Here is a 20,963-nt window from a genome sequence, read left to right on the forward strand (position 1 = left end):
CAATTTATAACTATCTATTGCCATCCATATGTCACAATATGACACACTATTAGTATTTTTGTAAGTCACTACCTACTTATCATTTTACCTATAAATAGAGGTCTTTTAGTGTTAGTAAGTGATACATATTGGATGAATTTCAAAAGAAATTAGAGATAGGAGAATTTTGGATAATCTTTTATTATTATTAGTATTATTATTATTTATTTTTAAATATTATACTTTATTGACTATAAAGTTGCATTAAAATTCTATATTTTACATAGTGAAAATCACAATAAAACAAAAGCAATTCACGTGGTTCTGTTCTTATAATATTAAAAATGTCATGCCTACACATAACTATGATCACAATATTAGTAGTTAATGATTTCATGTTTTTTTATTTATAAAATGAGCATGTAGACGGTTCGTTTTAATCGGTATCTGTTTCCGGGCCTAGAAACAGATCTTTCTAACTAAAGTAACAAATTTGGGCCTGGGCTTAGATTTAGGCCTCAATATCTTTTTACTGGCCCAAAGGCCCGTTAGAACATAAGCAATTATGATTGAAATATGCTCAATGCTAGGAGTCTACAGATTCTATTACAAATAAATTATAGAAGTTATCATCTATAAACGTTTATCTCGACTTTGCTATATTTATATATTTTTTAAAAATATTGCTATGTAATTCATTATTATTTATTGTAATTGTTTATATTGTTAAATTGATATTTGAAGAATGGTCTAGATTATTGATTAAGCATATGAAAATTTAGGATTTTCAATCAATTCAATTCATAAGTCTTACATCATCACCATCCAATTTTGGACGACACACGGATTCACAATAGTTCGGGTCATACACAAGAATAGCTCCGCCAATCACCCATTTTCCCGCCCCGAGAGAAAACGAGCTGCAACGGCGTCGTTTCAATTCAATTTTGTTCATCCCGAGCGCCAAACTGAAGAAAAAGGATAAAGAAATCAGAGAAGAGTTGATAGTAGAAAGAATCGGGTACATCGTTCTTCAAGTTTTGAATTTCATTTCTCTCCTTCTTGTTTCAATGTGGAAATTGGATCGGGTGCGATTGGCCGATTCAGGTACTTTTCTATTATCAATCCGCGTTTCTTCTTCTATTTTGTTCATCGATGATGTTTATCGTTTTGTTTTCTGTTCCATTCTTTCCGTGTAGATGGAGATGGTCGTGTTACTGGAAATGATGCTATACAGTTCTTCTCCATGTCTCATCTTTCTCGCGTCGAGCTCAAACAGGTATCTCATTTGTTTTTCTTTTAGATTATTGAGTTAATAGTTCGATCTAGCTCTGACGCCTCGATGGATAGAGTATTGTGATTTGTCTTAGTTGCGAATATTTTAATTGATGTTAAGTTTAATCTAACTTCGATGTGTTTCGTGGTGAATATCAGTATTCGAAACTTCCTTTATCTGAATGAGAATTCAAGAAACTTGTTTATTTCTTTATTTAGTCAATTATCGTATTTACTCTGATTTGTTTTGTGATCAGAGATTTTCGTTTGGTTTTGTTCTTAAAAAAATTGTGCTTATTGTTTCTCTATCTTTTTTTCGTACTCACGATTGAGAAGTTTTTTAATGGCAAACTTAGGAGTATTTTAACTATATATAGATACACTGGATTTATTGAATTTAGTATATGCCTGTGCTCTCTTTTCCTTTCTTTGTATGACACGGGGTTTACTTATTTGAGTGTATACTATGTATTGGATTCTGTGGTTACATCATTTGCCCTTTTGCCTTTTCTACGATGCCAAGTGAAACTAACGTGATATTTCATATCATGTTTAATGGTTTGGGCTGGTGCAGACTCCAAACGACAGGGATATTTAGGGTTCAACGAGTTCGTTACGGCCATGCAGGTTTTATACTACTTATTTGGATTTTATTACATTAACCAATACCCAGATGTTTTTCTAATTCTAAATATTGTTTTCATTACAACCAGCTAATTTCTTTAGCACAAGCAGGGTATGACCTGGACTCAGATATCCTCAAGAACGCAGGCAAGACATCTTAACAATTCAAAGTTTCTTTGGCTTTTATTCTTGGAGTGTAACTGATTAATTTCTGTTCTGGATCAAGACATCAAATAATTCAGACATCTTATGCCAGAGCCTTTAATTTTATGCCATGTCTGAATTTATCAGTTGTATATTAGATCTATTGATTTGTTTTTACTTTATCTTCCTCTAATCCTCGAAATGTGACAGTGCTCTCGTTGTATATAATTCAAGAAGAAACGTAGTCTAAGCAATTTTTTTGTAGACTGCCCAGGTGAGAATATTGAGATTCAGGGACCGTAATTCTTTCTAACCGGTTAATTCATCCTCTAATGGTTGGTTCCTTGATTGACTTTATTGAATGTTATTGAACTAGATTATTTGAAAACTATTAGTGAAAAGTTATAACAGGCAGAATGGATAAAATCTGGTTTGTAGATTGTAAACAGAAAGCGGTTTGTTTGAATTCAAACTTTGTATTCATGTGCTTACATAACACCTTGCAATGCAAAGGCACTACTTGCTTATTGTTCATTATACATTGACACCCTTCTGCTTCCTTACAGCTGGCATGGAGGAAATTAAACTTCCAGTGCCAGAAGGGTTGGACGCTTTAGCTGTTGTAAGTACTCACTCCTTGACAGTGTTGAATTTCCATTGAAATATAGATAAATTAATGTAAGATATCATTTTGCTGATACGCTTTTCAGAAAACTAAGAGATTAGCAATATCTAGTCAACCTGAGACAAATGGTTAGAAAATTACTGATCATTGAATTTCCATAATAAAATTGCCAACTCGGTCTCTGATTTAAATTGATACTCTGCCAATATAGGAACTTTTCAACCTATGCCCCCACCATCGACTCCATGGTTTGCTTCAAAATCTGGGAGCAAGGTATTATGGGTTCTTTTTTCCATTTTTGAGCATTAACTAAAAAAAGTTCTCAAAATTTTGAATTCTAACAAAACTTTGCATTAGCAATGCACCTACAGAGTTGAGATGCTATATAATATTATTATTATATGTATGTATATATTTTACTCATAAGGATTTTTGAAGTTCTTCGGAGACTTTGGGATGTCATAGCCAAACAAGAACTTCAAAAATTCTTATGAGTAAAATATATATATAAATACATATAATAGCAATATTACATAGCATTTCAATCTTTGTAGTTGGATTGTTACTTGCAATGAAGCAAAGTTTCGTTAGAATTCAAAATTTTGGGAACTTTTTTCTTTATCCATTTTATTTTAAGTTAATGCTCAAATGTATGTGTATCTCTTGATTGGGCATTTTGGTGTATTCTTCAATGTTTTGGGTTTATAGAACAATGGGATTTTTCGTAGTACATTCCATGAATGAGAATAGTTGTTTTTGTTCTTTTTTCACTGAGAGTTCATGAGAAGTTTGTGGGTTTATTATATTTATTAAGGGTAGTTTCTATCCTGGTTATTTTTTTCTTTATGGTTTTCAAAAAAGAAAAGAAGAGAGTAATATATAGGAAAATAAATATGGTTATAAAAGTTAATAACTTTTAGAGATGTAGATATATGTTTTAACTAGTTGAATTATAGGTAGATGGAAGAAAAAGAAAAATAGAATGAATGATATATGATGGGTTGATGATGACAAAGAATAAGAGAAGAGAAGAGAGAGAGAGAGAAAGGGATGTAACATTGGTGGCTCAAACTCAGTGAATTTAGGGGAAACTTCTGGTGGGGTTCTTATGATATGTCCAACCAAAGCAACCTACCCTCAAGTCTTGTCACTTTCTAACCTACTGTTCTTTATTTATATATATGTATATATATATCTTATTTTATAATTCATAATATATTTTTCTCACTAATTCTCTCTTTCAATTAATTCATTTAATTCCCTTCTAATTTTTCTTATTTGTCTTTGGATTTTTTCAAACTCTAACCCCCCGTTAGTTATTTTTGGAGACGTTTGCACAGCTAAAATCTAATTAGAACTAATTATTGGAATATGTGTTAAATTAAGGGGAGGAAAAAAATGTGACTATAAATTGTGAAAATGGTGGAAGATAGAGTTTAAATGAAAATTGTTGAAACGGAATCAATTTTTGATAACAATTTGGCTCAAAAGGCTCGTTCAAACCATAAATTTGTATTATATTACATTCCATTCAAACATCCCTAATCATTGTCCAGAAGAATTTACCACTGCCCTTTTATTTCTTTTCCTTCTAGACTAATACAGTTGTATATATTAAATATGATTTTAAGTATACAAAAGAAAAGTTAAAACTTGAGTTCAGTTGGTATATCTGTGTTAGCAATTAAGAAGCCTGTAGTTTAAATCCCAACTAATTAGAAACAATAATTAAAACTACTCCAGTCAAGTTAATGGAATAAGTTAAAAAGATTAAAAAAATTGGACTCATTATCATGAGTTACCCCCACGAGTTACCCCCACATGTTTTTTAAAATTTGAATAGAAATCTACAATATTTAGAGAGAGAAAAAAAAAAACTAGGCTATGATAAGAAGTTATAATTTCAAAAAACAGAAAATTAATAACGAAATGATTGAACGTTTATCATTTCAATGTAGTGAAGAAAAATACTAACCTATCTAATAAGACTATTGTGATAAAGATGATATACATCCCGATTCAAGAGGTTATAGATTAGACTTTCCATATTGATTTTGTAAGTTGATGAATAGAAGAGTACTTAATATTTGAATTCATATCTATGACCTATATCCTATGTATGACAAATTTAATTACATAACATAACAAATACATACATGATATAGTTTTAAATTAAATGAAAAAGTATATTCTAAAATAAGAGAGACATAATAGTAGACCCCAGACCAAGATGTCAATATGTTGACAAATCTAAAACACATGGATAAGTTTTGAAATTCGTGTAAACAAATTAAAATGAAAAGAGAAAAATAGAAGTATAATAATAATATATAGGCTAAAATGATCTCTTGAGAAAAGGGTTTCAACCCCTTATCAAAAAATGAACAAATTACAAACAAATTCCATAAGTAGAAACTTTGTTTTCCTCATTGGAAGAGAGATGATATTGCATTTTAGGACACCAAATAATTGACCCTCTAAAAAGAATAGAGAATGTGCATTACATCTTTATGGTTTTCAATTTAATGTTACGGTTTTTTTTTCTTTTACCGAAAAATTCAAATGTAATAAATCGATAGATACACTCAAATATCTCAATTCGATGTAAATTTTTTTGATTTATGACTTTCTCATGTAACATCAAAATCTTCTCTCACCTATTTCCTTCCACAGTCACTTCAACATCAAATTCTTTCACTTCCAAACCCTCCTTGATTCATACATAATGTTCTCACCATCAAAGACTCTCACATCTATTTAACAAACTAAGTCAAAACCCTTAATATGAAAATGAATTGTTTTCTCTTATTTGCATATGTTGAATTCAAAAATGTTAATATCCACTTGCTATTAGGGACAACCCTAGATTGTACTTATATCATGCAACCCTCTTGACAAATTTTAATTTAGGTAAAGTGTTGTACAAAAGATAAGTATATAATTTTTTCATAGACTAAATTTAAACTCAACAAAGATGAAATGGCAAAGGAAAGTTTTAACCAATATTCATAAATGAAAAACATCTCAAAACACAAATTAAACCCCATCAACTTTTACATACAGAAATAGAAAAGTTAATTGTGGGAGGAAAAGAACTATATAGTAATTAACTACAATAATAAAGGCCTTTGGTTTAAACCCTCTAAATTTAACAACCCTAAAATAAAAGGTTCAATTCTTCAATGGTAGGAATTCAAAGAACTGAAGTGGAGTCAGATTAGTACTATTCATGCCTGAATTTTCCACTGTTTCACATCCATTATTATTTTTGCCTCCAACAATCTCTCCACCATTTCTTCTATCACTGCACAATGGAAATAGTTGTAGGGTTTCAGATTCCCCACATTCTGCTTCTTCTTCTTCTTCTTCTTCTTCATCTTCTAATTCTTCTTCAACTCCAATAACATCAAAATTACCTGAAATTACATTAATATTACTTCTTCTATGACATTTTGGGTGCATTATTGTTGTCACTGTGGCTGTAGTTGTGATAGGGGCAATGTTCATCATTAGTTGGCTACCACCACGGAGAGCAGCGGTTGCCGGAAAACAATGCAACAATTGCAAAGAGGGTGGACTGTTAATGTTGTTGTTGTTATTGTTGATGATGATGTTATTTGTATCCTTTTCAGCAAAGTTGTTGGTGTTGGTGTTGTTATTTCTTATTTGGTGCAATTCTTCAAATTGAATCCATCCATTTTCTGTCCTGCAATCTGTTGCCCCCATTACATTGCCTTTTGCTGCCCCTTGAATTGGAACAGATTCCTATGTACCAAAAACAAATAAATAAAAAGAACAAAGACAATTCAACTTTTAGTTACAATATTTGTTATTTGTGTTTCCATCATCAAATTTTCTTATGAATGTAAGAAAATCAGATTAATTAGTATTTATATTAACACGAACTCTTTTAAAGATTTTTTAATGCAACTCTGATATGTCTTTTTTTAGAAAATACCTTTTAGTTCATAAGTTTTAAAAGTATCCGTATACATTTTTTATTATTTAAAACTTTGGACAATTACATTTTAAATTAATAAAAACCTTCACACCTCTTTCTTTCTTTAATTACTACTTTTAACTTAAAATATGAAGTCAACAGTTAAAATAAAAAAAATAAATAAAGTTACTTTTAAGACCCTCTAACCCTAAATGGTATATTTTGAAACTTAAAAGACAAAACGAACTTGAAAACCATCAAAGAATTATTGTAAGAGTAAGAGAACACATCAAAGAATGAGTTTAGAAGTAATAAAATAACTACACTCGAAATTTACCGAAGATACATTGGTGGTAACATCGGTAGAACTTAGAAATTTTTCTGTAAAGATTGACATAAGAAAGAAAAAAAAAAAGGCACGAAGTCCAAAAATAATGTCCAAAGTTTCATAAGAGGCAGCTATAGAGCCGACAGAAAGGAAGGAATGCAGCTTTTAGAGGCTTTTCATTTCCCAACAAACAAAGCTTTTTGTTACATTTTTCTTTTCTTCTTCTTCTTCTTCTTCTTCCTTCAAACATATCCTTTCTTTATGACAAACATTATAACTTTTTCACTCTAAATTAAAGCATTTCCCCCTTCCTAAATAAACCATCATATGCATGGGGGGGATGTTTTTTCTTTTTCTTTTTTTTTGGGGGGGTTTAAATAATCATTACCAGATATTGTTCTACATTAATAAATTCAAAATTATATTTCTTTGTCAACTTTTAGACAAACATCCAAAACTTATCATTATGGTTATACAAAAAAGTGATAAACTTTATTATAATAATAATTAATGTTATGATTTTGTTTTGATAAATAAGTTTGTGTAAAACAAAACAAAAAAGGGTGAAAGAGAAAAATAGAGAGAGACCTCAGGAAGTGTACTGCAGTTTGTAGAGGGCACCCAGTTTTTGGTCTGTTCTTCATACACTGTCCTACCCGACCCTGTTGACAAAAAGTAAAACAAAAAGAATACAACTTTACATCTCAACAAACAAATAGAATGTTTAGAACAACCCCAAAAAAAAAAAAAAAAAAAAAAAAACAAGCCTTATCGTCATACGAAAAAGCACAACCGGTTAAAGAAATGAATTTCGTTATTTGTTACCATAATGATTTTGTCAAATTTAATGAAGAATATCGTATTAAGTCAAATTGTGTAAATGTAACTTTGTAAAGTGTCATATGGTTGAAAAAAACAAATTTTTAGAATTAATGTCGGTCCAACTATGTTTATTTAATGATAGTAATAATAAAAAGTTAACAACAAAACTTATTAAGAAATTAATTCCAAAGTTTAAGTACTCTAGACTGATTTTAGTAAGGTAAAAACGTTATTAGATTTGTAGTAGTATGGAGGTTTTGATACCTGAATCTTTCCTTTCAAGGACATCGAGGTCACGAGTCGAGTGGTCGGCAGTAGTAATGGCTGAAGATTCCATTTGTCGACGACGTTTCTGTCGTTCTCTAGCTTTATGGTTTTGAAACCAATAGAACACATTCTTACCTTCAATCTTACCATACCGACGAAGCTGGGAAGTAATATGTTGAATTTGATCAGCCGACGGGGTTCGAGTTCCTCGCCGATACAATTCCTCCAAAACTCTCAACTGTTCGGGCGTTGGATTCCACCGGGAGCTCACCACCACAGGCGGCGAGGAAGATGGTGAAAGCACATTGTTCAACTCTCTCTTACTTTGATCAGCCACCGACGTCGCTGCAAACAAACAAACAAACACTTGCTCAACTGAAACAAAACTAAAAAAAAAAAAGGAAAAAGAAAAACAACAGTGGAGTGGATAAGTAGATAAGCAGGTAAGTCGGTAAGTAGGTAAGTACCCATGTGATGAAATTGGGAGAAGAAATCGTTGGTATGAGAAGAAGAAGAAGAAGAAGAGAGAGGGCGAGGAATGAGAGGTCTAAGTTTGCGAGAATTGAAAGAGTTATCAGAAGGGAAGTTCAAATCTTGAGCGTCATTGTAACCCATCATCCACATGATTTATGATTGTGAAGTGTTATGGAATGTTAAGAAATATAAAATGGAAAGGGAAAGCGTGGAGAGAAAAAGCAAAAGGAAGAAAGGGGGCGTGGAATTCTGGGTTTGGGTTTTGGGTTTTTTTGTTTATTTATTTTTTTGGTATTGTGCGTTTTGGGGAGTAGTGAATGTAAAACGACGTGACGATCATGAGGGTTATCATAAGCCTCATCACACACACACACACACACACATACACAAAAATAAGTTTTTTCTTTTTGAAAAAGAAAGAATTTTATTTATTTACTTATTTATTTTTTGTTTTGGGGTTTAGGGTTGGTGTCATTAATTGTGATATACTAATGTCTCGTGGCTTTCAATCTTATTCTAAATCCAAACTGCCCCTCTTCTTCTTCTCTCTCTTTCTTAATTCTTACCATTTTCCTTTGTCTCTATTAATTCTCTCTTTCATATTTTTTCTTCTTTTTTCTTTTCTTTTTGTGTACGATTCTATTCCCCTTTTTACCCTCTTCCATCGTCTTCTTTTCCATTCTGCCCTTCTACTTCTCTCCTTCTCAATCACAACAATTCCCCCTCCCTCTCTCTATTTGGAAATATCATGTGTGGATGTAATATTTACATATGTATACAAAGAATGCATGGATTATTAGGCTCATCGTGGTCGTGACAAAATCATACGTTTATTTAATATGATATCAAGGGCTAAATAATATTTACATTTTCCTCTTTCGAAAAGTTGGTGGGGAGGAGAAGTTGTGGAAGGAAGATATATTGAAGCCAAGAGATAAAAGAGGAAGAAAAGATCCACACCGATGGAATGTTTTTTAATTTATGACCAAAATACGAGGGTTTTGTTGTCCGATCAATGAATCAAGGTCCAAAAGTTGGTATGCTTTAGTATGGGTTTGGTGGCAATGCCCTTGAAATGTAAATTGAATTCATTTTCTTTGCGTGTTTATTTTGTTTACGATAAAAAATTGTAAGGTTTAAAGAAATGTGTTATATCAATTTAATTTTAGCCCTATGGTTTAGAGGTGTCATTGCTTTGTGTTTTGAATATTTGGCTTCCGGGATGTAGCTAACTCATTATTATTACATAAATATATGTGTTGATTCTCTATCTTTTCACACACTTTCTAGGTTTTTTATTTTTCAATTCCACAACAAATTGACAAGTCTCCAATATATTTGCACATTGGTATGTGATATTATTCACTTTAGGCATAACCCTCGTCATCTTGTTTTTAGTTTCATCCAAAATGTCTTGTATCATTGAAGATTATTTTTTTCCCATATTTAACTAATATGTGACTTTGATCCCATTCAAATACATACATCAAAATCTCTAGTAAGACTATGCACATTATTCTAAAGATACGAAGACATGCATCAATGGCCTTCACATCCAAACAATCTTCTATTCTTCGTCATCTCCACATCTAACCCTAAATCTATTTTTCTCTAATTAAAGTTATAAAAAAAAACTTTCCTTTATTAAAATTCAACACATTACAACTACGTAAAGAACCTAACCGAGAAAGGAAACAACATCAAACCATGCACACATCTAAGAGGAAATTAAACTACATATCCGATCGAGGACAAAAAAAAAAACCGTTTAATACTATCAACCACAACGGCATTGAGACAACTCGTCAAATCATCTAGTTTTTAAAGCCATAAATTCACACCCTTAGATGTATTAGAGAGATATAGAGCAAAAAAGAAAAAGTACCTAGAAATTTGTAAATAATAGTTACTATGAGAGAACTAAATATTGCTAACAATCCCACATTATATCTTCCAAGAAGTTAAAGCATAACCACCAATCACACAGTGTTAAAATAAAGAGAGAGCTTTGTACATAATTTGGATGTATAAAAAGAGATAAAATTAAGCAAGACTATAAACTTTTCGAATCTAAATATAATCAACTTTCATCAATTTAGAGAGAGAGAGAGAGAGAGAGAGAGAGAGAGAGAGAGAGACCATATATAAGATTTGGCTTGTAGTGAGAAGAAGAGAAGTTGTCGTTTATAGACAAAACCCACAACAAATCCAAATGCCAAAAAGAATATATATTTTTTCTTTTGTAAAGACTATGGGAGTCTCATTTTTTTGGCTACTTCTATTCTCTTTGAATATTAATGATTTTTTAAAAATAATAAGAATAACAATAACAATAATAATAATAACAATAGTGTGTGTATGTGTGTTTGTTCTCCTATTTTAAGACGTTGAATTTAATGGACGTCCAATATATCTGAATCCATGTCCTGCTACCTCCATGCAGCTTTTTTTTTCCTTCTCTGAACCATAGTCCTTTGGTCATTATGATAGGAATGACTCAATTTTCGAGCCCCTATATATATATACACACAAAACCCATTTCAAAAATGAATATACAATTGTTTAATTGTTTTTTTCTTTTTATAAAAATAAATAAGCAAATTGTTGGGTAGAGGGCCAAAGGCTAGTCACTGCCCATTCTGAAAACCCTACTGTCTGTCTCTGTGTATTTATAATCTGTCGTGTGTGTAATATTTATCAACAATAATAACCAAACCATCACAATCTCCAACCCAAATTTCTAAAACTATCTTTATTATTATTATTGTTATTAGTTTTTATTTTTGAATAGTTTGGATTTTTGGATCAATGACAACTTCAGAAAGAAGAAAGAAAAGAAAAAAACACAACAAACAAACCCTATTTGACTTTGACCATATATCGATGTGCAATTATATTATTATTACTCTTTGGTTTTAGCTCTTTCCCTTCCCTTCCTCCCAGCTGTGACAGAATGTTTTAATTCTCTTCGAAAATTATAACTTCATTATTATATACTACTTTGGATTATTGTTTTTTCTTGTACTTCAATCATATTATAATAATGATTACACACTACTTTTTGTGATCAAAAGACTTAGCTTTATATGTGTGTGTGATCATGTGCTGTTTTCTTTTTCTTTTCTGTTTTTTACTCACTTTTTAAATTTTGTTGAATTTTCTAATATTCTGTTGTTAATACCATCATCAACATTTAAGATGAATCATTGTGATAATTGAAGATATATTATGTAACGCTTTAAATTAATGACTAAATAAGGTACATGAAATCTAATTGTATTCGTTTATGCATTGTGTATAAGTTTGATCATAGGAATTAGAAAGGTAACAGTGTATTATTATATATACTCTCTAACCCTATTTTTACCTATAAACGTAGCTAAGTCCGGTAAATCTCTAGTATTTGTATATATATTTGATTTTTTGATTTGAAGAGGGGGGAAAATAAAGAAGTAGAAGATGGAAGTCAACTTTGTCAGCAAAAACAAAGCAGCTTTTCAATGTTATTTGACTAGAAATGTGTTGGGAGGGAAAAGTAAAATGGTGTATATATATATATGTGTGTGTGTGTTGTGAAATTGCAAAGAATATAGAAGAAACTAAACAATATATAGTAATTTAATTTGTTTGGGAGCTAAAGGAAGGGAACACCAACTTCAGAGTTAAAATAGATTCCAATTCTCTGTATGCAATACGTAATCAAAACTCCCTTTTTGTCTCCCTATTATTATTATTGTTTCTTCTTTTTCCTTTTTATTTTTCTCTCACTGCCTTTGCTTTTCTTTTCTTTTCTCCCTCCTTTTTCCAATAAACTTACAAAAATTTTACGATTCAACCCTTTAAAAGATTGAAATATACATATGCTAGAGAATTGTTATAGCAAGTTTTTTCACCATTTCTTAAATCGAGATGACAACTCAATATCAATTCGAATTTTTTTTTTTTTTTTTTTTTTTGTGTTGTTCATATGTTAGACCTTTTTAGGTTTTTTTCGATCGACGATAAAGATTTTCTCCTCTAAGTGAGAAATCTTCAGAAGAAAGTTCTATATCCTAACAACTTTCACAATTTTTTTAGTACTATTGTTTGGCATCTTTGGCTAGAAAGGAAGAACAAACCCTTGAATGAGAAGCAAAAAGCTTTTGGTTATTTGTGGGAAGATATTACCATCTGTCCCTAATTATTGAACTTCGAAATCCTAACTTTTTTGCTAATTATTCCCCCACTTGCATTCAACTCATAATTAACATCTTTGTTCTTTCAATCAATAATATTTTTGTTCTATATATATTTACTGACATGCATGCATAATAAATTTGTTTTATCACTTATACGTATTTTTAAATTTTATAAATATTATAGATTAAAACCGTAACTGTTAGAGATTGATGTATTTAACAAAATCTAAGAACTATCTTATAAGGTGATTGAAAGTTTGAAACGGTAATCGTAACACCTACATACCTATAGTTTGATGATAGTTTTTTATGTTTTCTTTTTTATTCTTTAGTTCATCCTAAAGTGAGAGTGGAAGAACCAAACTTACTTTTTATGTATGGAAAAAAGTACAAGTTGGGTTTATATTTTTGTTTGTAGTTAGAAAATCTTCATGTATGTTGCTATTTTTGTTTGTATTAATGGTGCCAATAATGCTATAAATTTGGTTATGGCCTATAGTCATAATTCCTCCCACCAAACCCTTTAGTTATTATTCAATTCTCTAAAGTCTGGTACACACACCTCTGCCTTTCTCCTTTTAAGGTCAATTTACTTTTCTCCAAAAATTTTAATGCTAATAACTATATATCTAAAAATCGATATCAAAATTTACTTCCCAAAAGTTGAAAACTTTCGATAGATTGATCTCAGATGAATTAAAAGTGATAACGTAAGATCAATTTCAACTGTTTTTTTGTACGTTTTGGTTAAACAAGTTCAATAATATTCTAATGAAAGTCGTCTATTAACTTTTAACCGTGCTCCACGTTAGAATTTTTTTTAATAAATTAAATATTAGATGTGATAAGTTAAGTCTACTGTTTTTTTATATATATTTTCCTCTAGAACTACTTTTTCTAGAATCATATTTGAGTAGAATTATATTTTAAAAAAATGTACAACCACCTCAAAGACTAAATCGTAGTTGAGTAATAATGTCCATTATTGGGAGTCCACCAAATTAAATGGTTACCTTTCTATTGTCATAGGAAGTGATTTTAATAGGGGTTTTTAAAAAAATATATATATACTTTTTCTTTTCACTTACACAATTATTAAATTCTTTTAAATAAAGATTCGTACAAAGTTTAAAATATGATTATATTAATCATTGAGTAACAGGTAACATATCATATTCTCTATATTAAACTCCTCTCCAAAAGAAAAAAAAATCATTCATATAAATTATTTATATTTGTATAATATTCCATCACGTGGATATTGTTAATGAAAATTGTTTTAAATAACAAAACATTCAAAACTATTTACCAATATAGTAAAAAATATCACAAATTTTGATCCATGGTACATAAACAGATACATTATTTTATCATATTTAATTTATTTGATTATATTTAAAATTAACTCAATTATTAATTATATTTATTGAAAAATGAATTCCGTTTACTATGTAATCTTTTTGATAACATAATTAACATTTCTTTCATCTACATGTATATAATAATTTTTTTTCCTTTTGGCTATGTCTATCATGAAAATACAACTACATTCTTAAAAAAAAAAAAAAACAATTTATCAATTAAAAAATAATAATAGTTACATATTTGAGAAAATTTTAATCTATGCTATATAAGTGCTAGAACACCTATGATATTTACGATTTATTATATAAAAGTCGATCCAAATTTCACATTGCTAACCATGTTAAAGTTTAAACCTCGTTATATTGAAAAATTAGTGGCAATATATACACATTTTCACTCAAACTCTTTGGACATGATATAAAAGTCTTGACCGACATATTCAATTTTAGATATCACGCAATTAAATATATCGCTTAATCAATGCCTTGCGTTAGACGACACGATTCACACATATTATGTCATCGAGCTCATTATCCACCCTTGATCAATGAATAATCTCTCAATATTCGAAAAACGATTCAAATGAAACTAATTAAACATGATTTACCTCTCAAATCACACAAACATGTTTAGAAACAATAACTCATATTACTGTGATATAATTCTTAAACTGACAATAATAAAATAAAATAAAATTCCCAACGTACCGTTGGAGAATTTGCATAAAAGAGAGAAAAAAAAGAAGGCATGTGGAAAAACCAGAAAAACATTTTTTTTTTTTAAATTTTTGGGAACTACTTCTCATTTATTGGACCCTATAAACACTGAAAAAGCATATACTTATCAGTCAAACCACACATTATATGTAATATTAGAATGAGCTTACAATTAAATATTCAGGGTGTGGTTGACTGATCATGACTGAAGCCCTTAAACCAAGGAAGCACTTTACAGTTTACAAAACCAAAATATCGTAATAACAGTAATGAAAAAGAAAGAAAATAAAAGTGATTAATCAATTGATTAACTAAGATCAGAGTATATATCTGATATGATTTTGATGTGAATAATTAAAGAGTGGAAAAATGAGAATGTGTTGTCTCAGAAAACAACGTCCCCACTTTATGTCTCGTTAATGCAATTTGCAGTGCATGGTTGTGAGAGACAGAACAAATTCAAATTAATTCTAAAAAAAACACTTTCTTTTTTCAATATATATATATATATATGTACACAGTAAATTAGGAGGGTCTGAAAGGATTTTGACTCAATTAATTAATTTATTACCGATACAGAAAATAGACACACCAAAAAGAAATAATTTAATTTAATTTGTACGAGTTTGTAATTAATAATGATACGAAATTTGAATTCATTTGGGCTAAATTAAAACCTTTTTGTGGTTCATACATAATACATACACTCATTACTATATCTTACTCACATTGTATTAATCCACTTAAACAAAAGTTTGGAAACTTCCAATTTTGAGAATAACATCAATACGTTTTTTAACTTCTGATTCCACGTTGAATAGATTTTGAACACATTTAAACCCTAAAGAATAAAATGATTTATTAGATATAAAAAATTTATATATTATAAAAAAAAAACCCTTAAAATTAGTCGAAAAATTGTTCTTAATACCCCTAACATTTCGATTATATGAAATTCTAAAGAATTTTTATTCAAAGGTTTATAACTTTTAAAAGTGTAATAGTAATTTTATGATTGAACGAATATCTTTCGATTTTTGTGTTTTTTGTGTTGGCTAGGTTCGTAAATGACATGAATTAATGTCAATTAAATGGTAGATTCACACGAAATTCTAAAAATGTAGACTTATTAAATAATTTTTTTTTTAAGGAAAACCAAAATTGTAATATCTTTATTAATGTTATTATTAATAATAATGTATGGTTTTGGGGTTTTGAGTGTGTGTGTGAATAGCTTCTGTCTGGGCAATAGCTACTATATATCTCTGCATCCTCCATATGTTATCTCAGTAATTTTCACCAAATGAGATATGTTGCATCCACGTACTTTTCTACACTCACAATTTCATCTTTTATATATATAAAAATAATATATAGTAATAATAATAATAATAATAACAAAAACCAAATCTTTTCTCTGATTCTATGTTGTTTGTTTTGAAATTTGAAGCAAAAGATATATGCCTTTTTTGTGCTAATTTAGTTTTGCTCATGCATGCAGTATCTCTTCACTTTTTCTTTGCCTGATTACCCCTCTGCTTACCATGATTTTCCATCAACCTCATTAATTCAGGTACGAAAATAACGTAAGTAAACAACCCTAAATAAATTTACATTAATCTTTTCTTTTTCTCTTTTTTTTCCCCCTCCTGTACATACATACATACACACACACACACACACACAAGAGTTCATGCATATGCCTTTAACCAAGCTATTAGTACTAGCTAAGTTTGGCTTCTTCTTCTTCTAGATTTTTACTCTATTTTTATAATTTACAGTGTTTTCTATTAGTTTTTTAAAATCAAAATTATGAATTATTCTACTTATCACCTCTAATAATACAATCATACACTTGCCCCATTGAAAGCTGGTTCAACTTAATTAACTATTCAAGCCCAAACAATGCCCGGCTAAGACCATTGAACTTGGGCATGGCTAATAGTGTGTTTTCACTGTTAGAGTCGAGTTGATGATCTAATGATGATGGTGATTGACATGTATGAAAACGTAAGGTTACCTTACCATAGCTTTTAGATGATAGTAGTTTGTTTTTGAAAAGAAAATTAATAAGCATATAACAAATAGAGTCGAAAACATGAAGTAAGTTATAATAATTGAAAACACTAACCAATAATTAGAATTAGAGTTAAAAAAGATGAAGTAAGGTATAATAACTCTACACAAATTTTTTAGTACGTTAGTATTCCTTCTTTTTTTTTTTTTCCTCAATGAAACAAGTTGTATATAGGAAAAGTCTAAGGTTTTGTAGACATAGTTTTTTTATTATTTTATTGTTTAGTAACTATTTTTTTTCTCTCAACAAACCTAATTGTTTGTAATGAAAAAAATAAAAAGTAAAGTTAAGAATTAGGACAATTCTCACACACACAAATATGGGACAATTTTGTAGGAGCATTAAAAATATGGTAAGGCCGACCGACCATATATTTTGACATTAAATTTTAAAAACAAGAAAGCATCTATTTCAATTTCCTTCATTTAAGTAAAGTAATTATACCTAATTTGTCCAAAAGGAAACCAACACAAAAGTTCTATATATTTTCATTTTCAAGTATATGATTGTGATTGAAAATTAAAATTTGGATTGAGGTTTTTAATGTTAATAAAGAAAGAGCAATTGAGAATAGAAATGTTAAAAAAGCTTAGGGGCATTTGAGTAAATAGGCATCAAGTAAATTTTGAAAAAGAAAGCCTTTTTAGCCGGCGAGAGTGGCTGAAAGGCCAACAAATGGTGACCGTATTTCCACTATTCAATAAACCGCCAAGCTCCGTCTTATATCGGACGGACGTGTCTGGTCCGTTCGATCATTACTCCATCCTCTAATCTCCACCGTCGGATCATTCCAATCCGTTAATATAAATAACGAACTTCTCCACTACTCCTTTTCTCGTCCACCGTACTGTCCCTGGCCGTTGAAAAAAGAGATCACAGTGTTCCGATTTTGCCCTCATCTACAAAGCAACAATGCGTGAGATTCTGCACATTCAAGGAGGGCAATGTGGGAACCAAATCGGCTCCAAGTTCTGGGAGGTCGTTTGCGACGAGCATGGCATCGATCCCACCGGCAGGTGGATATATTTTTTCATCTACATTCAATGATTCAAATAATTTGTTGGAAGTAAGTTTCTGACTGTGTTCTTGATAGGTATGCTGGAAATTCAGAATTGCAGCTGGAGAGAGCGAACGTGTATTACAATGAAGCGAGTGGAGGAAGGTACGTGCCAAGGGCGGTGTTGATGGACCTTGAACCAGGAACGATGGATGCGGTTAGGACGGGTCCATACGGGCAGATTTTCCGACCAGATAATTTCGTGTTCGGGCAATCGGGTGCTGGTAACAATTGGGCTAAAGGCCATTACACGGAAGGTGCAGAGCTAATTGATTCAGTGCTTGATGTTGTCAGGAAAGAAGCTGAGAATTGTGATTCTCTTCAGGGTAATTAACCAATTCTCCATCTCTCTTTGAGTTTAAACTCATAGATCTCAATTATAGTCATGCTCGTGACAAAATTTGAAAGAGGTTCAAATCCGGAAACGTGTTTTTAACCATTAGAAAAATAATGTGATGATTTGAAAATCATGTTGAAAATTGTAAAACCAAACATCAAATTGATTTTAAAAGATGAAGAACGTGGTTTTCGAAGGGAATTTAATCACAACAAAAATCACTCTAAAAAATGTCTGATATAGTTTATTGGGATGATTTTGTTGAGTTCTGCCTGTACTGATATGAAACAGTTGATTTCTATTGCTTATTCTAGAGCCTTAGCATAGGTTCTTTGATGTGCTTTTGGTTCAAAATAAAGGTATATTTATTTTCTAGGTCTTGATTACCAACAATAATAAAACAGAGCTTTTGGTTTTCAAAATCTAACAAATGATTCAAGATTTGTAAAAGAAAAGGACATAAAAGTGAATCACATGACTACAGAAGTGTTTTTTAATTGACTAGCCGGCTTTTAATCTGTCAATATCATCAGTTCCTACGTAGGATTTTCCTTCTGCTACCATGCCATGACACTTTACAGTCTGAGGTCCATATAGGTCTTGACACAAGGTTAAAATTCTAATGATTCATCAAAGAGGCTTGGACTCGACGGATAACTAGATCCAAGTCTAAACCACCACATAAACTAAGAAATTTCTGAAAAAAGTAGAGATGTGAATCCTATATTAGAGGAATTGATATTGGAAATGGAAACAAAATCTCTCATGCGTTAAGGAATGAAGTAATGAAGCAAAATCCACGAGGTTTATGGCTGAAATGGACAACCAAATGGAAATAAGTGGAGTTTCCGTTCAAAATGTTCTTAGTTCATAAACCAAGTTAACTTTGTCTACTTTCTATTTTTTCTCAAACTTTTCAGGGTTTCAAGTGTGCCATTCACTTGGAGGTGGAACAGGATCAGGAATGGGGACTCTTCTAATCTCCAAGATCAGGGAAGAATATCCAGATAGAATGATGTTAACTTTCTCAGTGTTTCCATCTCCAAAGGTCTCAGACACAGTTGTAGAGCCATACAATGCTACTCTTTCAGTACATCAATTGGTAGAGAATGCTGATGAGTGTATGGTACTTGACAATGAAGCACTCTATGACATCTGTTTTAGGACTCTAAAACTCACAACCCCAAGTTGTAAGTACCTGAAAATTTACACAAATGTAAGCATTTGAGATTGCAATTTCCACTAGTTGGATGAAACTAATCTTTATTCTACTCTTTTCATCAGTTGGGGATTTGAACCATCTAATTTCAGCAACAATGAGTGGAGTTACATGTTGTTTGAGATTCCCTGGCCAGCTGAATTCCGATCTCCGAAAACTGGCTGTGAACTTAATCCCTTTCCCTCGACTTCACTTCTTCATGGTTGGATTCGCACCTTTGACCTCTCGTGGATCACAGCAATACAGAGCACTGACTGTTCCTGAACTGACACAACAAATGTGGGATGCTAAGAACATGATGTGTGCAGCGGATCCACGCCACGGTCGATATCTTACAGCATCTGCAATGTTCCGGGGTAAAATGAGTACGAAAGAAGTCGACGAGCAGATGATGAACGTGCAGAACAAAAACTCTTCTTATTTTGTAGAATGGATTCCAAACAATGTGAAATCTAGTGTTTGTGATATTCCACCTAAAGGGTTCCCAATGGCTTCCACTTTTGTTGGAAACTCAACTTCAATTCAGGAGATGTTTAGAAGAGTGAGTGAGCAATTCACAGCCATGTTTAGAAGGAAGGCTTTCTTGCATTGGTATACTGGAGAGGGAATGGATGAGATGGAGTTTACTGAAGCAGAAAGCAATATGAATGATCTTGTTGCTGAGTATCAACAATATCAAGATGCCACAGCTGATGAAGATCTTGACTATGAAGATGATGTTGGGGATGCCGAGAACTGACCGTATGTACGTTCACGCAGTTTGCGATTTCGTGTCGTAATTTATGTCAACAAGAGGAAATGGTCATGTTAGTAGTTAATATGGTGTCAGTACTGCATATTTGATTGTTGTAACATCTCAAGTTGCAGGTAAATTTAAATTATTATCTTCAAATTAATGGATTTCAAAATGCTATTTGTTCCAAACTTGATAGCAAACCTTGTTTCCAAATATAAAAGAATCTGTGTTATCATGTTCGTATTTGGGTTCGTATTTGTTCCCAAGTTGTTGATGTACTGTGAAAATGTAAAAGTTGACAATTTAGAAGCATATAAATGAAGTAAATTTTTTACCTTTTCTCGAATCTTCAAACATAGAAAATTCAATTAAAAGAATGAATGCATTTTCTTCTTTTTCCTCTTGAAAAAAGCAGAATGGTCATTCAGAGGAATTCTTGTAACCAAATTTGTTTACATCGATTGATGAGAGTCATAAATAGAAACCAAAAGAAGTTTTTAGGTCAATCAATCTTGATTCTGCTTTTCTCTACTTTTTAGACATCTACACAAAAACTTTCCTGCTGCTGTCTCGTACTTTTAAAAAAAAAAAGAATTTAACATTATCACCAGAAATCAGAATCTTGGGCTCGAAATTCCACTTTCTAAAACGATTACCAATGATCGTAATTAAGACGACAGATATATATGCAATTGGTGAAAGAAATTCCGGAGTTGGACTTTTACCAAACGAGATTCTAACTCGTAAAAGGGTAACACATGTGACATGATTTGTGACATGACACAAGTTGTAACTTGTAG

General features: G+C 31.1%; 3 protein-coding genes across 5 annotated transcripts; 2 read left to right on the forward strand and 1 right to left on the reverse strand.

Annotated features, from left to right (window-relative positions):
* Positions 1-843: 843 nt before the first annotated feature.
* LOC105434818 (EH domain-containing protein 2-like) lies at positions 844-3,417 on the forward strand. Of its 3 annotated transcripts, none has more exons than XM_031882070.1 (7): positions 846-1,086; positions 1,179-1,258; positions 1,829-1,881; positions 1,990-2,025; positions 2,589-2,644; positions 2,733-2,775; positions 2,859-3,417. In XM_031882070.1, exons 2-7 carry the CDS (start codon positions 1,179-1,181, stop codon positions 2,954-2,956), a joined length of 366 nt encoding a protein of 121 aa, XP_031737930.1. In that variant the 5' UTR covers positions 846-1,086; the 3' UTR covers positions 2,957-3,417. The 3 variants fall into 3 exon arrangements, with proteins under 3 accessions (XP_031737932.1, XP_031737930.1, XP_031737934.1); XM_031882074.1 differs by having other exon boundaries at positions 854-1,086; positions 1,968-2,025; XM_031882072.1 differs by lacking the exon at positions 2,733-2,775 and having other exon boundaries at positions 844-1,086.
* A 2,207-nt stretch (positions 3,418-5,624) lies between these two features.
* Positions 5,625-8,800, reverse strand: LOC101209268 (WUSCHEL-related homeobox 1). Its single transcript, XM_011662049.2, has 4 exons — positions 8,472-8,800; positions 8,002-8,349; positions 7,504-7,577; positions 5,625-6,412 (listed from the first exon to the last, which is right to left on the reverse strand). The coding sequence occupies exons 1-4, from the start codon at positions 8,626-8,628 to the stop codon at positions 5,819-5,821; spliced, it is 1,173 nt and encodes a 390-aa protein (XP_011660351.2). The 5' UTR covers positions 8,629-8,800; the 3' UTR covers positions 5,625-5,818.
* Positions 8,801-17,514: 8,714 nt separating this feature from the next.
* Positions 17,515-20,502, forward strand: LOC101220108 (tubulin beta chain). The gene is made up of 4 exons (XM_004137453.3): positions 17,515-17,830; positions 17,908-18,197; positions 19,129-19,398; positions 19,493-20,502. Exons 1-4 carry the CDS (start codon positions 17,727-17,729, stop codon positions 20,164-20,166), a joined length of 1,338 nt encoding a protein of 445 aa, XP_004137501.1. The 5' UTR covers positions 17,515-17,726; the 3' UTR covers positions 20,167-20,502.
* Positions 20,503-20,963: the final 461 nt, after the last annotated feature.

This window comes from Cucumis sativus, chromosome 1 (assembly GCF_000004075.3).
Source record: "Cucumis sativus cultivar 9930 chromosome 1, Cucumber_9930_V3, whole genome shotgun sequence".
Lineage (NCBI taxonomy): Eukaryota > Viridiplantae > Streptophyta > Magnoliopsida > Cucurbitales > Cucurbitaceae > Cucumis > Cucumis sativus.